We start from the raw sequence: 16,414 nt of genomic DNA, 5'->3' as shown, positions 1-16,414 counted from the left end.
AAGACCAAAGTGACAACTATCATGATACAAATATTTTTATTACATTCAAAAAACACACAATCTTGAAATCACAGAAAATGTAAACTTTCAAATAACATAAACTATTATAAACAAAATAGAAATCTATGTCTATATGTACATCGAAAGGTTTAAACTGTCAAAACATGTTCTGACATTTTTTCCTGACTATAACAGAAGTGGTTTACTACCATCTGTTACACTATTCCAACAAGGCCAATTCATTGTTGTTACCAGGCTCTTACACAAGACACCTGAACATATTTTGGGCTAGAGCAGGCATGCAACAGCAAGACATTGTTGAAAAGAATTTAGGTCTAAACATATGCATCATGTGTTGAGGGAAACCTTAATAGCTGTATCAGGAGTATAACTGGTCATTTATACGGATAAACTTGCTTAATGGAAAATCCAATATTTATATTCTTAACCACACCAGCACAGTGATATGTTTGGCCTGGTTTGTTTGTTTTTTAATAACTAGATATTCTATAAATTGATTTGTGTATCATTTTTCTGAGAACTGGTAAAAAAAAATCGCATTTGGAAATAAACAGAATCAAAACTTTACATTTTAGCATGATGTGCTTTTTATAACCATATTAATAATCCAACTTATTATAAAGCACATTTAACTTGCCCAGACACTTACTTCACTCTGCTAGGACCATGGTGGCATCCTGATTCTATATTGACTGTCAATGTATACTGCATATATAAATCAAATAAAACTTGGTGAAGAATCCATCCTTCTAACTGCTTATAGCCAATCAGTGAAGTGAGTTAATGTGGGGACTCTAAAGGAAGCTGTAAACAAACATACATTTTTGGGATGATGGAGTTTATTCTTACATGTGATTTCATACACATATAAATGATAAAATGAACACATTTTGTAAAAACTGCATATTGAGGTATTTAGAAGATCAGGAGCATTTTGCAGTACTCAAGCACACTTCAGGCCCTGCACAATAATTTAATCAGTGAAGGTTAGTATGCTGTTCCCTGTCTTGTACTCTAGGATATACTCCAGACCACCACAACCCTGCATAAGACAAGCAGGTATAAAGGATGGATGGATGGGTGGAAGTTAGGATGCAAATGCTTCACTTTTGAGCATTTGCCCTAATGCTCCAGAAGAAGGTCTGCACCCCCTTGACAGTAAGAGGCAAAAATACATGCGAAGTTATGGTGTAACAAACAGAGAGAGTATTAAGCCATAAAACCAATGAAATATCAGTTCCAAAAGAAAAAGAGCCTTAAATTCTATTCCCCCATATACCTATCGTTTTAGTTTTATCCTAGAACAAGGACACAACATCAATAAATCTATTCTGCAAAGCACCTATCTTACTGAACCCTGGAAAGTGCTGTATGTAATAAAAACTTGCAACTGTCAAAGTGCTCTCTGTGATTTATGAGGAAATACAAAGCGCACAAACTCCAAGAACTGTACAAAGAAGCCATGTTCATTTCACGCTGGATGTATAGAGTGTGTTCTCCTATTAGGTTGTAATGTAATTTTTTTGACCCAATATTTGACAAATTAGCTGTTTCCTGTTCTACATGTTTGGACATGGATTTTATTAATAAACTATTTATATGAAATTATAGACAAAAGAGACATTGAGCATCTACATGTGCTGCTTATTATTATTATTTAAATAATCATAACAATAACACAGGTTAACAGGTCATTTTCATCAGAGGTAACTATCTGGGGTTTTGTAGCATTTTTAATGCTGATTTCAAATCTGTGTTTAGTTTTTCTCTAGCATGTCAAGTTTTGTGATGAAGCTAAAGCTGTAACATTTTAACAATTCTGTACATTATGTACATGTAGTCTGCCTAAGTGTATTACAAGAGTTGTCTGTGTTTTTTTTATCTTATAGACAGCTTCACCTTTCTCTAAGTGACTAGATATTGACTTGTGTTTTATTGACACTTGTCTAGTTGCGATTTGAGTATAATTCATTTGACCTAGTGCACATACACACGTCTTGTGTATACCACTTAGTTTGGGGGGAAAGGTAATTGTGCCTCAGGTTTCGTTTTGCTGTCATAAGCTTCTTGACGAATTTTTAAGTATTTCTCAAATTGTTGCAAAAGAAATACTAAATCTAACTCTTGAGTTGGAATTCTGGGTCATCATCCTGGAATTCGAAGGTGGGGGTGACAGCATCAACTGTGTTGGCTTTCAGTTGTTATCATGTCTAGAAATTGCATTAATCATTCATACAGTTTCTGTTAAGTGTGTGATTCATTCACAATGAAAGCACAACGTCACCCAATCACTGCAGATCTTAAGAAGACATACAAATTATACTTTGGCTGTCCACTTGGAGACCAAGATAAATCTTGGGCTCCACATGTCATCTGTACCAGTTGTTCAAATGGTCTGCATGACTGGCTAAATTGGCAAAAGGCAGCAATGCCATTTGGAATCCCGATGGTGTGGAGGGAACTGCGAGATGATGTCAATGACTGCTACTTTTGCCGCATGAATACAATTGGATTCTCAGCTAAAACTAAGCACAAAATTGTATATCCCAGCCTAGATTCTGCAATCAGGCCTGTTCTTCATGACGAATCATTGCCTGTTCCTGTACCACCACATGATGGTCTTGATTTTGTAGAAGGTGATGAGGAGTACGGAGAAGGTGCAGCTGGTTACAGTGCAGAATCACCCGATACCGATTACATGGCTGATAAAGATTCAGAACCAGAGATTTTTACACAAGCAGAGCTTAATGATCTTGTTCATGATCTAAATCTATCATAAGATAGAGCAGAACTTTTAGATTCAAAGCGCAAGTAGAAACAGTTGCAAAGGGTGTTACTGTAACTAACTATATAAAACGAAATCATAACTTGACTATGTTCTTCACTGCTGACAGCTCTGTGCTATTGTCATGACATCAATGGACTCTTCAACAGTTTGTCACAAGAACAAGTTCCATCTGAATGGCGTCTCTTCATTGATTCATCAAAAAGAAATCTGAATGTAGTCCTACTGCATAATGGTAATTCCAAACCAAGTGTATCTGCCTGATTCATACCAGAAACTGGGCTGTTGAAAATATACTTCTTGTACTCCCATTTAAAGTTCTTTCCAGAGAATTTTGGTATGGTGAGTGATGAGCAAGGAGAACGTTTTCATCAAGATATTCGGTCAATGGAGCATCGATGCCAAGGTTTCTGGAAAGCTTGATGGCCGTCTACTGCTGGATAATGTACCGCGACAATCCAGACATGGTGTACACAAGGAAATCAAACTCAAAGCGTTTTTGAAGAAACAACGGTGGTTAATAAACACTTTTCAATTTATTTATGCCCACTGGCTATTTGATTTTGCTCTAAAGATATTTTAACTACAGTGATGCTTCTGTTTTAGTACACAATACTTGCAAGTACAGTATTAACTAGCATTACTCATAACTCAAAAAGTTGACGTGACAGAGGAAAACTGAAAACAGATATGGAATCAGAGTGAAAAACTGATTTGAAAAAATGTGTCTTGGTCTGATGATTTTAAAAAAGTTTTTTTTTTTGTTGTCCTGCGTAATAATGTTTGAATTGCTTCATATTCTGTACGTTTGTACATTGGTTTATAGCACTGAGGTGTTCCTTAGCAACAACACAACCTCAAATTCATGACTGCAAAAATGGAATAGCAAATATAATGGAATTTGAGAGTAGTAACATCAGCAAGCCCTTCTTCATCCAAGTGGCACTTTTATTTAAAATCAAAAGGTACTGTTTCCCGTACCTCCAATAAGATTCTGAAAAATGACAAAAAAATAAATAAATAAAAACAAAGTATCCTTTGGAACATGTGTTCTCATTCAACAGCAACATCTTCACACTCAAAAGTCAGAAATATTTGGCATTTTGATCCACAGGTGTGAATCTGATAGACACTGGAGCCAATAAGCTGTACTCCTGCCTATGTCCCCAAACCAAGCATTTACTTGCACTCAGTCAGTCAAAACCACAAGCTCTCCCTCACTGCGCTCCCCAGAATCACTCTCATCTCCTTCACTGTAGGGGTGTCTCTCCACAATACTGCTGGGGGTCTCCATGGCTTGTGCCGGCGAGGCCTCCAGTCCACTAGGCAGGTAGTGCTTCATCAGTGTGGGGGGCAGGTGAACCCCTGTCATAGACTCGGGGGGACTAGGATAATGGATGTCGCTGGTGGGGTAGTGCAGTGGTGGCTCTGATTGGCTAATACAGGAAAAAGGATTTAAAAAAAATAACTGATAACTGTTTTCAAATCACAGTATAAAAAATGAGATGTAATTGAGAATTAGATGAAAAAAAATGTTTTAAAACAAAATATATGCGCATGGATGAATTTTTTAAAAACCTCTAAAATAACTGAGTCATAGGTTTTGTATTCATGGGTAAACCAGTTCAGCTATTCATTCAAGCAGCATTAAAAAAATCAATGTATAGTGCATTATAGTTAAATAATACTAGTAAAATGTTACGCTGCAAAACTGAGCACAATAGGTAAAACACTATTACTAAGTCTAAGTGGCACCAATTGAAAAGCTGCAAATATATATAAAAAAAATGTTAAATGATTACTTTACAAGAAGTATACATTGCTGAGAATCAATGATGATGTCCTTGAGATTAGTGGGGTTACAAATGCTTCTGGGTTTCTCAAGCACTAGTCCAAGGCCTAAGGCCAGGCTGTTAGCATGCTCTGTTGGAGAGTGGAACTATAGCAAGGAAATGCAGTTTGGTCCATAATGGGCCACTGCATGGACACAGACGAAAACACAATCTGTGAACAGACGTAAACTCCCCTTCTCCTGAGCTGGTCCATCTGGATGGAAAGGTTGAGACACTCTGCTATAATACACATAAATATCTCATTTTCAGTAAATCTCTACGGAGTATTTTTATACCCAAGTTATATACTACATTGACAAAGTACTGGCACACCTAGCCATTACATCTACAAGAACTTATGACATCCCATTCAAAATCAATAAGCATCAAAATGAGTTGGTCCCTCCTTTGCAGCTACCACGGCTACCACTCTTCTGGGAAGGCTTCCACAAGATTTTGGAGTGTGTCTGTGGGAACTTTTTACCATTCATCCAGAAGAGCATTAGTGAGGTCAGGCACTGGTGTTGGGATGAAGGCCTGGCTCACAATCTGTGTTCTAGTTCATCCCAAAGGTCAAATAAATAAATTATTTTTTAAATACTCTTTAAAAATAAGTTTTCTAGTCATAGATTTTGTAGCCATAGGGAAAGTAGTTAGAAGTTATCAAAGTCACTTAAGTTCTTCCAGACCAAACTCAACCAACCATGCCTTTATGAACCTTGCTTTGTGCACTGGGGCACAGTCATGCTGGGACAGAAAGGGCCTTCCCTAAATTATTGCCAAGTTGGAAGCATAAAATTGCCCAAAATGTCTTGGCATGTTGAAGAATTAAGAATTCCCTTTATTGCAACTAAAGGGCCTAGCCCTACCCCTGAAAAACAACCCCATACCATTACCCCTCCTCCTATAAACTTTACAGTTGGCACAATGCAGTTTGGCAGATAACTTTCTATTGGTATCTGCCAGACCCACACTGATCCATCAGACTGCCAGACAGGGAAGCCTGATTCATCACTCCACAGAACTCTGGTTCTAGAGTTCAGTGGCATCATGCTTTACACCACTCCATCCAACACTCGGCATTGTGCTTGGTGATGTGAGGTCTGCATGCAGCTGCTTGGCCATGGAAACCCATTCCAAGAAGCTCCCAGCACACAGTTTTTGTGCTGGAGTTAATTCCAAAGGAAATAGAGAACTCTGCAGTTAGAGTCAACAGAGCATTGGCAACTTTTATGCATTATGCACTTGTTGACCCCACTCTGTTACTTTATGTTGTGTGCCACTTTGTGGTCTGCTGTTCCTAAAAGCTTCCAGTTTAAAATAATACCACTCACAGTTGACCGTGGAATATCTAACAGTGAAGACATTTCACAAACTTATTTATTGCAAAGGCCACATCCTATGACAGTACGGTGCTTGAATCCACTGGGTTCTTCAGAATGACTTAATTTTTCACAAATGTTCATAGACCTGACTGCATGGCTAGGTGCTAGACTTTATACACCTGTGGCAATTGGTCTTAATTAAAACACCCGAATTCAAAGACTAATAGGTGTGACCCAATACTTTTGTCCACATAGTGTATATTCATAATGGTTTTTAATCCACAAAAAAAGCATATTGCTTAAACTTATTTGTTAAATGACATATTAAAATTAGCTAAAGACTGAATACCATGCTCAAAATATTTGAAAAATTCATTAGAAAATAAAATGATAATTCCTTTTAGTGTTACTTTTTGGGTATAAGTTCAGACCAGTGCTGGGTGTTGCCAACTAGCTCGTGATACAATACTTAAAATGATACCTGTATCACAATTCATCACGATGCATCACAATATTACCATTGTGTCTCGATGGGTAATACGCCAATATTGAAATTACAGAACTACTAAAATTTAAAACAGGCCAAATTTACTTAAAAACATTAAATACCTATAACTACCAAGGATGAGTCAGTATCTTAAAGTTTTCACTCAGTTGTATAAACTATGCATTTCTTTGTGCATATATAAAGTGCGCATATCTGTTTCTAAAACAGCAAATGTGGGGGGAAAACACAAAGAATTCAACAAATATTGAAAAAATCCGTGTAAAATAAAAGATTCAACTTGGTCAGTTCAGTGGTGCTGCAATAAATTAATAAAATCGATGAAAAGGTTCAAAATACCAATGAAAACACATGACAGTTGAAATATAATGATTAATTGCATTATCGATACAGCTCTAGTTCAGACTATGCATACACATAAATAAGTGTAGTGATGCTTTCCCAGGGCGGCATGGTGGTGCAGTGGCTAGCACTGTTGCCTCACACCTCTGGGACCAGGGTTCGAGTCCCCGCCTGGGTCACATGTCTGCGGAGTTTGCATGTACTCCCCATGTCGTCCTGGGATTTCCTCCAGGTACTGCAGGTTCCAGGTTCCAGGTTCCCCTCCCCCCCCCCCCCCCCCCCATTGCTTCCAGGATAGGCTCCGAACCCCCCGCAACCCAGTAGGACAAGCAGTTTGGAAAATGAACGGATACAGCTTGTCCTATGTAATAATTTGTTTTGTATGTTTATTTTCCACATGTTGCAGATAGGAAAAGAAACCTCACCTGGCTGTGTAGGTGCCACGCTGTTCTTGACGACGACTCTTCATCATGGCTTTGTACTCGCCCACACGTAGCCTCCGGCCCTCCACTATGCAGGTGCGCTTTGGACGAGGCTTGTACTTGTAGTCGGGGTAACGCTCCAGGTGCTGGCGGCTGAGCCGAGCCTGCTCCTCATAATAAGGCTGCTTTTCCTGGTTGGACATAGCCTTCCAGCGTGAGCCTAAGGGTTGCAGGTTGTTTCAGGTTGGTGGTTATTCGCACAGACTAAAGTCACTATCACCGAAACTCATCCACTTCTATATGACTAATTTAAAAATGAGCATTACTTGCTGCAAATTGTTGTTTAAAAAAAAAAAAAAAAACAAATATTGAGCAATATCAATCAAAAGTGTGAGGATCAAAGTCAAAAGTCAAGCTAAAGTATCATATCAACTTTATGATACATGGATATTAAACCAAGATTAAGCATCATTACTTACTGGTCACAGTGCAACAAAAGTAATAAATAGCATATGGACATGTAAGCAGGGGTGAGGAACAATTGATTTAATGATTAATTGCGATCCTGATTTTCACAATTCAATGTTGATTAACTAGATCAGTTTTGAGATTTTGTGAATTTAAGTCTTTTCCTCGTGACTGAAAATATTTTCACTCAGTTTTTCTTTTATCAGTTCTGTTGACGCTATTTTCACTCTCACCTATAGGAGGGTTGCAATAGTATTGAGTGTATTTACCTTGTGTCACCATCTTGGTGATCATCAGTCATGACAATGGATTACACTGAGCACGTGAATGCAAGCAAGTCAAGTATGCCTTTATTCTCACACCTGTTATATTCAGTACACTGCTTATGTTGATGCAAAATAACGTTATTAAATAAAATGAAAACAACAAACAATGTAAAGAGAAAATGGATATTATTGAATATGAGCCGATGTCAGTTACAAGAATATTAATAATCTGTTTCTTCAAATGTGGTGGGTAACACGGAAGCAAATGAAAGTGATTAGAAGTCTGGAGGTATATTTTATTTCTGGCTGGGTACAAGAATTGCAGAGGGAAAAGTGTGGACAAAATATTTTAGTGTGTTCAGGATACGTACAAGAATAAATTTAATGCTATTATAACATGTATATTTATTTAGCACATTTTTAATCTATTATTGTAGCTTGTAATTGATAGGAGTTTTTCTAATTTGTAATTCTGTGTTATGTCTACCTTATTGCCTATCTTGTGTCTTTGTGTTAATGTCATTTATGCAATGCAAAAATATATGTATTTTTAATCGATAAAGTACTCTGAATCTTAATTACATATTACATATTGCCTTTCATTATCTTATTTTTGTCTTGTTGGTATGTTGCTTTGTTCTGCAATGTTAATGCTACCGTGGTGTGCCTGTTGTTGTTGTTTTTACAACATATCTGGTTTGATCGCACATTAGTGTCTTAAACGTAAATCGAATAAAACTGAAACCGAATCAAATCAGGCACGTGAGAATCTAAATCATATTGAATTATGAGGTCAGGGCCAATTCCCTGTTCTAAGCAATACCCATGAATCCTTCAAATAAAAATGTTCTAATTTATACTTTAGCACATTTCTTCAAGGTAAAATCTTTCTGAAGCATGTTAGTTTTAGACTTGATTTTAAGCTATTCTTTTCAATAATTTTTTTGTGCTTTGAAAGAGAGGTTAGTTCTGCTTTTAAAGAGCTATACCCATATGTTCCTCACATAAAAAAGATTTTGGTATACAAGCCTTTGACCTTTCCTTATTGGTTTTCAGTTTGTTTCCAATGACACTGCGTTTGCAAAATTGTTTCATTTAGTGATTTTTATAAATTTCTCCAAAAAAGGAAAGCTGCTATATTTCGTGCATCATTCCCATGAAATTGATATCAAATTGGAATCAAATCAAATTGAATTGAATTGAATCGAAGCATTAGCTTGTGATTGTGAATCGGAATCCAATCATATGAGGCCATCACTGTCAAAACTCAGCCCTCTATGCAAGGTATATAAACATAAGACATACTAAGATAAATGACAGTGAAATCTAGACACATATATAAGATACAGCAAAAAAAAAATACATGATTAAACCGATGATTAGATGGGAAAGATGTAAATGGGTGAGAGGAATGTGCAATGCAGACAAAATAGACTTTAGTTTCAGTGTGCTGACTGGGGAGTCAGTCCATTTAGCAGACTCAGTTTAAGAGTGGCAGGGGCCAGTGTTTGGTAGTCGAGCAGCCTGGGGCAGTGGACCTGTGGACCAGTATTTAAATTTGAAGTATTTTACAAGTAGTTTACTCTACAATTCTACCAGTTACAGGAAGCTCACTTTCCTCATTACAGAGAACCAAAAGTTTAAGATAATCTGGAAATTTTAGCTAGCAGCAGCACAGGTTTCTTTCCTCTTCAGAGAAGCAAGCGATGCACCTTTATTCCAAACATACACTACTGTCTGGGCAGATGTGCTATCTTTGAGAACCCAGTTGTACATTATAATTGACTTCACAGACAAATATGCAGTGACTGTCTTTGCACAGCTGTTAATCTGAAAATCCTTCATTCACTGTTGGGCTAGGCTGAGTATGTAAAACTCATGCTAACAAATATTCGGTTTTATTTAAAATAAACTGAACATTATGACATTAATTTAAGATAGATAAGTATGGTAGAGATGCATAAAAAAGTCATATTTTGCCTTAGTTTGAATATAACTGATCTTGACAGTTTGCCTGCTTCGGGGAAGCAGGTGGAGGATCATGCTCTAGCATGCCCTACTGTGCCCACAATAGCAGCAGGTGTTACACTCAGAATAGGGCTGTATTGACAATTAGGCATGAAGCGACATTCAGAATGGACTGTTTAAGCTTAACACCAACATCAACAAAAAAAATACAAAAAATACAAAGACAGGAACCAAAAGTGAGAAAGGAGCAGAGAACAAGGCGTATGAAGCCTATGTGGTGTGGGCAACACAGCAGTGTATAGTAAAGATAGATCAGCATGGATGCAAAGGACCAGGAGAAAACTAAAAACATGAAAGTATCCTTAACAAAAAGAATCATTGAATATGTTGTAACTAATGCTGATTTTTGTAAGTTGTGCCATTTTGCCAGAGCTAAAGAAGTGGAACTAGGCAGAAGTCCAGCTAGAATCAGGCTACCAACATACCCAAGATCTTGCTAATGCTGGAGTTGTGCATATCTGGAAACGCTTGCAGGATGCGGCGGCGCTCATCCTTCGCCCAAACCATGAAGGCATTCATAGGTCTTTTGATGTGTCCTGAGGAGGGCGTGTGGACCTCAGCAAAGCCACTGACTCCTGGAGCAGACACGGCCCCTACCACACAATCTCATTTGTATCCTGGCACAGCCACAACACTTTCAATTCACTATTCAGATAAGCACTAACTGTCCACATTTTTAGCTCATGGTTCATTAGTGCTATATATTAGGAAAACTACTAATATTTCTAAAATTTCCTATACTTCTTTTATCTCAACACTCATAGTTGATTTAGATCTTCATGTTATTCTTTTTAAAATAACATTTAGCATCCAAAACTGTTTGGCTGTATGCACAATGTTTAGATCTTACCCTCCGAATCACTGCTGGGATGGTCCTCTTTGGGTTGGTGAACCTGGTCATCTTCCTTTCTCTCTTCATGTGTTAACTGTACACCTCGAGAAATCTGTAGCATATGCAGCACAGGGACACCAAAATGCCATTTCCAAAAGGCAATGGGGATAAAAAAATATACAGTGTGGGTGTCAACAGAACCACTATAGTCATTTAATTGAAACTGATTATTTCTCATCCTATTGAGCAGGAAAAGAGAATAGCAAGAGAAACCTGTACTTCACACAGTTTTTTCAATATTGGTACTAGTGGTCAGAAAAGATAAAAGCAGGACAAGAGAAGGAAGTAAGGCATGGACAAAAAACACAAACATTATTTTATACATTACAGTACTCTTTGATAATAGAAGACTAGAGTCAGTCTGTTCTTCAGATGAGGCCATATGAAAATGAAGTGCTTCACCTGACAGTGATATATACTGACTTCAGGTTCTATGATCAGCTCACAGGTTACATATGTATGTCTATGATGAAATCAATGTGATACTTATGGTGGTCTAACTGTCAGGCAGAGCTCTGTTGTTGAGGGCAGGGAGTGAGAAGAGCCTACAAATAACCAACTCACCTTTCTGCCATTATCAGTGTCTCTCCCTAAAGCCACATGGCCCCTCAGAAGCTGCTGAGCATCGTGTAGAGTCTGGCTCACTACGTCTCCCTCACCCAAGAAGCCTGCATGACAAATTCATATTTCATGCGGCAGGCAGTGGTCCATCAACAACAACTTGCCGCTCTAATAGCAGAATTAAAATTGCTGAATGAAAGTGGCAAGCAACGATAAGCAATTGGGTATGCACTGTGAGAGAAATTTTATTCTGTCTTATCTGAATTCTTTTCAATGCTGTATTTTAACAAAACGGTACAGCATAAAAAATAAATCAATGTAGCATAAAGGAACATTACTTCTAAATCAAGTTAAAAAGTAAAGAAACTCAGGAGGTACTGGGTCAAATGAGAGGTGCCGACACTAACTTAGGCTGAGTCCAGATCGAGGGGAGCTGAGCTGTAGGTCACGCGGTCCAAAGCTGCTCTGCAGGGGTATGGAGGCCATTTCCAGGGTTTGCCCACTAGTTGTCTTGCCCATATCGAGTCCTTTTGGCTTGGAGGTCAAGTTGAGTGGCTGATTAGCTTCCTTTGAACCAAACTGAGGATGTGTCAATTCATGTCACATTCAAGAACAACCACTTTCACCTGTCACGTTCTGAAATTCTGTCACTACCCATAATTCTATATAAATGCTACCAAATGTACAACAACAATCTGTATGGTTATTGTATGCTTCTGTAGGCCATTAAGCCCAATGATTCATCTGGAAGTATTCCATTATTAATTGACAGTCATTTGCATAAACAAATCTATAAAGCAGCAATTTAATAAAAGGTGGTGTGTGGCTCTGTGGCTCAGCACTCTGTGTGTGTGTGTGTCCGGGAGTCGCAGGTTTGAATCCTGTGGCTGGCAGATTAATATTGCTGTTGGGCCCTTGATATTTGATAGCTTTTGAATTGGTGGTATATTTGGGCATCTTTTAAGTGTCATATAAATGTTAATTCATAGCATTCATTCAAAGGAGGAGGAAGTAAGGAGCATGCACTGATTACAGTGCATTGCCGCACCCACCACACAACAAACCACCTCAGGGATGAGAACCTGAATGCAGCCATGTGGAGGGTGATACCTTGGCACCACACTAGTGTGAGTTTTTTTTCTGGTGGCCACCAACCACCAAGTTTTTCCCCGTTGGAGTTGGAGGATCTCCTTATAGTGCTGGATGTAAATTAACATCATACCCAGAATGAAGCAGTTGCAGTTTAAGGGCCTTGTTCAAGGGCCCAGTGGGGTAGAATCACTCGAGGCATTCACGGGATTTGAACCAGCAATCTTGCGATTGTTGGCACAGATCCCTAGTCTCAGTGCCACCACTCCTCCAGCATAGTGAGGTAACACAGCATTCAAATGCATTCTGGTGTTAGGTGTTAATACCATGACAAATTGTGATGAACATTGTTCAAAATTAAACCTTTACCATGGATATGGTGTTTATAAATGTCCTATCTAATGTTTTTTTATTTTATTATTATAATTTTTTTTTTATCACGGACACAGACAAGCTTGCCATGGACACATTTATCCAGGCTGATGATCCAAAGTACTGTACATAGTTCTTCCCAAACTGCATATATATTGCACAAAATATCAGAAACCAAGAGCCATATCCCGCTACGATTTCTGATTATAATTTATAATAATACCTGTTTGTGCACTGCACCACTGGACCGCTTTGCAGGAGCAGAGTGCGGGTTAGGAAGAAACTGCACTGGATAGTCAACTGAAAAGTGCAGAGAAAATTTAAAAGCATCACACACTAATGAAGAACTGTATTTTTTCCTGTAATAAAAACTCTGCTAGAAAAGGATATCATGAAACACATTCAGGGTGACTTACCTAATCAGTGCCTTCAGGTAAAATGCTCTTCCTCTAAAATTAAGTGGAACTGCTGGACACCAACAGCCTCCACTGTTTCTTTAAAAATATGCAATTCTGCTTCCAATGAATTTTGGAGAAAGAGAAAAATATCTAACAAATAATGAAATTGACCCAGTCCTTTTATTGTGTGCTGAACTAGTTAGACTTAGAGCTGGGCAGTATGACCAAAAATTTATCACGGTATTTTTCAAAGTTGTATCCGTTTCACGGTATAAGTCAGTATTTTTTTTAAAGTACCACTGAGCATTTATCACATTTAACAGGATTTTACAGGACACATTTTTGTTTTACGTTTTTGCATTGTTCCAACATTAACTATATTATTTTATTATTAGGGGACGGCATAGTGGTGCAGTGGTTAGCACTGTTGACTCACATCTCTGGGACCCAGGTTCGAATCTCCGCCTGGGTTACATATGTGTGGAGTTTGCATGTTCTCCCCATGTCATTGTGGGGTTTCCTCTGGGTACTCTGATTTCCCCCCACAGTCCAAAAACATGCTGAGGCTAATTGGACTTGCTAAATTGCCCATAGGCGTGCATGTGTGAGTAATTGGTGTGTGAGTGTGCCCTGCCTCGTGTTCATTGCTTCCGGGATAGGCTCTGGGCTCCCCGCAACCAAGTAGGATAAGCGGTTTGGAAGATGGATGGATGAATGCATTTTATTATTAGCCATTGTGCCTATCCACTACCTTAATGATAACATACGGCTAGCATGTTTGGTGGCTAACTGCTTATAGATAAATTGCTAATGTTAAATCCGAGTTAACATTTTTGATAAGTGTTTAATAGTTCAGTGTTGCTGGAACGCGAACTTAACTTAACTGACCTCGCAAAATTTCTCATAAAGACTGGGATGTCGGTCTTTAAGGTGCTTCGCCAAGTTTGACGTGCTACTTGACATTGTCACCACAACTTTGTAGCACTGTTTGTATAAGTGTATCGATATCAGCCTTTCCATGCTTGTCTGCGAAACACACACGCTCGTCTACTTACGAATGAGATACGTTCCGAATGGCCGTACGTGACTTGAAATGTTCGTAAGTCGTTATTCAACATAATTAAGGTTATACACAAGTACAAAGAACTAGGATGCTGGGAGTACGCACGCTACGCTGCTGCGTGGCGGGAGTAGCGGCCAGAAGTCGTACTAGGCGGAACTGGTGATGTTGCGGACAGGAAATGGGAGCCCAATGAACACGATTTGGACTTACCGTCATCTTTGCTGGTATGTTTGACAGTTGAATGTTCGTAGTAGAGGAGCATCTGTACTTCCAAATGGTACTACTGTGTTTCTTTTTTATTTTATTTTTTTACTAAAGCAGCTTCGAAGTGCCTTCAACTGCACCATATGCATTGTTCCGCCAACTCGATATGTGTGTATTAATCAGCACGAATGTGTTCAGCGGCTATTGAGAGGAGGGGAGGGGCTGAGCGAGTGTGTGCATGTATGCCTGCGCTGTAGGGGTGCTGTGTGTAGTGTGGCGAATGAGGCGAAAACGGCACTGTTGGTATCAATAATAGTGAAAGAGTAATCAGATACTAATCGATATTAAAAATTTGTATCTGAGAATCGATTTTTTGACAGTCCCAGTATCTCATAAATTTCAACTTCAGCGTCAGCTATATTTTCCGTTTCTGATCTTTTGCGGTACATATTTAGTGATGCAGCAGTGAAAAAGGTCCCCCCTTAAAAAGTTCCCAGCTGCGCCACTTTCTGAACGCTGTGTAGGCCATTTGAACCGGTACTGCGGTGTAAGAAAAGTTCATAACAATAATAAAACACAATTTTAGGTATGAACCGGTATACCGTCCAAGACTAGTTTGATTCTGAATCTGTTTGCATCACATACTTGATTATGAAGGATTTTTAAAAATCAAGAGCTTTTTAAAAATATTCTGAAATTCTCAGCTTCTTTAGTTGTTTTTTTTTTTAAGTTCGTGAGGACAAATATCCCTGGGATTTCAATATAGTAAAATAATTTACTCACACATACATATATATAAACAAATGGATATTTTCATGACGTTCTACAGGAACTGTGCCAACATCTGTTATTTAATGTCAAATAATTTGCCAGCCTGATCTAATCATCGTGACAGTTGGTTACAAGGAACAACCCAGTATCAAAAAAATTGCACTTCACAACAGTACAACCAAAATAAACTGCTGCTTAAACCTAAATAACAAGCTCTAGGTAACTTTAACATCACGAAGCACCACGAAGGATGTGTATGCTTTCAAGTAAACTTTGTTTTCATCATAACGATAAAGTATAAGAAAACCTTTATGGTTAATTTAAGGGAGGAGCATTGTCTGAAGAAGGCAAAATTTTCATTGGAGTATGTGCATTTGACAAAAGAATACCTTTTCAGGTTCCACAATATAAATGAATGAATGAATGAATGAATTAATTGTGTGTGTGTTTGTGTGTGATATGAAGAATACAGAGGACTACTTGCCTGGTTTACAGGGAATGGGCTGCAGGGGAAGGCCCATCTGAGGCTCTGAGGTGACTGACAGGGGCTGCGAGTTATGGTGAAAGGCAGGGATCATCACATAAGGCATGTTCACCTGCTAGAAGAGGGTAGACAAGCAGGATGGTCCATGGTCACACAAAAAGGTCCCAAAGGGCCAAGCCAGACAGCATAGCAAAACAAAAGTCCTTGTGTTCATAACATGAAGAGCATTAACAAATGTCATGATGCTGTCAATGGTGGAGTGTGGATCTAACTGCCTCAGTTCAGACAAAGTGGCCAGGTTCATGGATCTATTGGACCATAGTAGTTTTTCCCACGAGTAAGCAATTGTTCAGTAGCCTCTGCTTGCATAAGGCATAAGTATAGCACATTTCATAGCTCTCTTCCATAGGTGGAACTAGGACTAAAACTCCTAAGAGTGGAACAGATGTTATACTCACAAGCCAGTAAACCCACATTAAATACCTGGCGATATGAATGGGAAAATATATACAAAAAAAGTACAAAATATATAGCCAGTCCTGCTACAACACAACTAAAGTGCTCCTGAAAAGCCTCTCGCTCATTA

General features: G+C 38.5%; 1 protein-coding gene across 8 annotated transcripts in view; it reads right to left on the bottom strand.

Moving 5' to 3' along the window:
- Positions 1-19: 19 nt before the first annotated feature.
- LOC125747355 (transcription factor SOX-13-like) overlaps positions 20-16,414 on the bottom strand; it is a 33,474-nt gene continuing 17,079 nt past the window's right edge. For 3 of the 8 annotated variants that reach the window (XM_049022538.1, XM_049022540.1, XM_049022539.1), the window contains exons 7-14: positions 15,829-15,943; positions 13,132-13,208; positions 11,855-12,026; positions 11,451-11,554; positions 10,845-10,938; positions 10,420-10,587; positions 7,236-7,452; positions 20-4,242 (exon numbers count right to left, since the gene is read on the bottom strand). In XM_049022538.1, coding sequence (XP_048878495.1) covers positions 3,996-4,242; positions 7,236-7,452; positions 10,420-10,587; positions 10,845-10,938; positions 11,451-11,554; positions 11,855-12,026; positions 13,132-13,208; positions 15,829-15,943 — 1,194 coding nt within the window. In that variant the 3' untranslated portion in view covers positions 20-3,995. The remainder of the gene's footprint in view (positions 4,243-7,235; positions 7,453-10,419; positions 10,588-10,844; positions 10,939-11,450; positions 11,555-11,854; positions 12,027-13,131; positions 13,209-15,828; positions 15,944-16,414) is intronic. The other 5 variants (XM_049022545.1, XM_049022544.1, XM_049022542.1 and 2 more) reach the window with 5 other exon arrangements.

The sequence above is a fragment of the Brienomyrus brachyistius genome, chromosome 8 (genome assembly GCF_023856365.1).
Source record: "Brienomyrus brachyistius isolate T26 chromosome 8, BBRACH_0.4, whole genome shotgun sequence".
Classification (NCBI taxonomy): Eukaryota; Metazoa; Chordata; class Actinopteri; order Osteoglossiformes; family Mormyridae; genus Brienomyrus; species Brienomyrus brachyistius.
The sequence above is the reverse complement of the archived record's forward strand: the minus strand, read 5'-3'. Positions and strand labels throughout refer to the sequence as shown.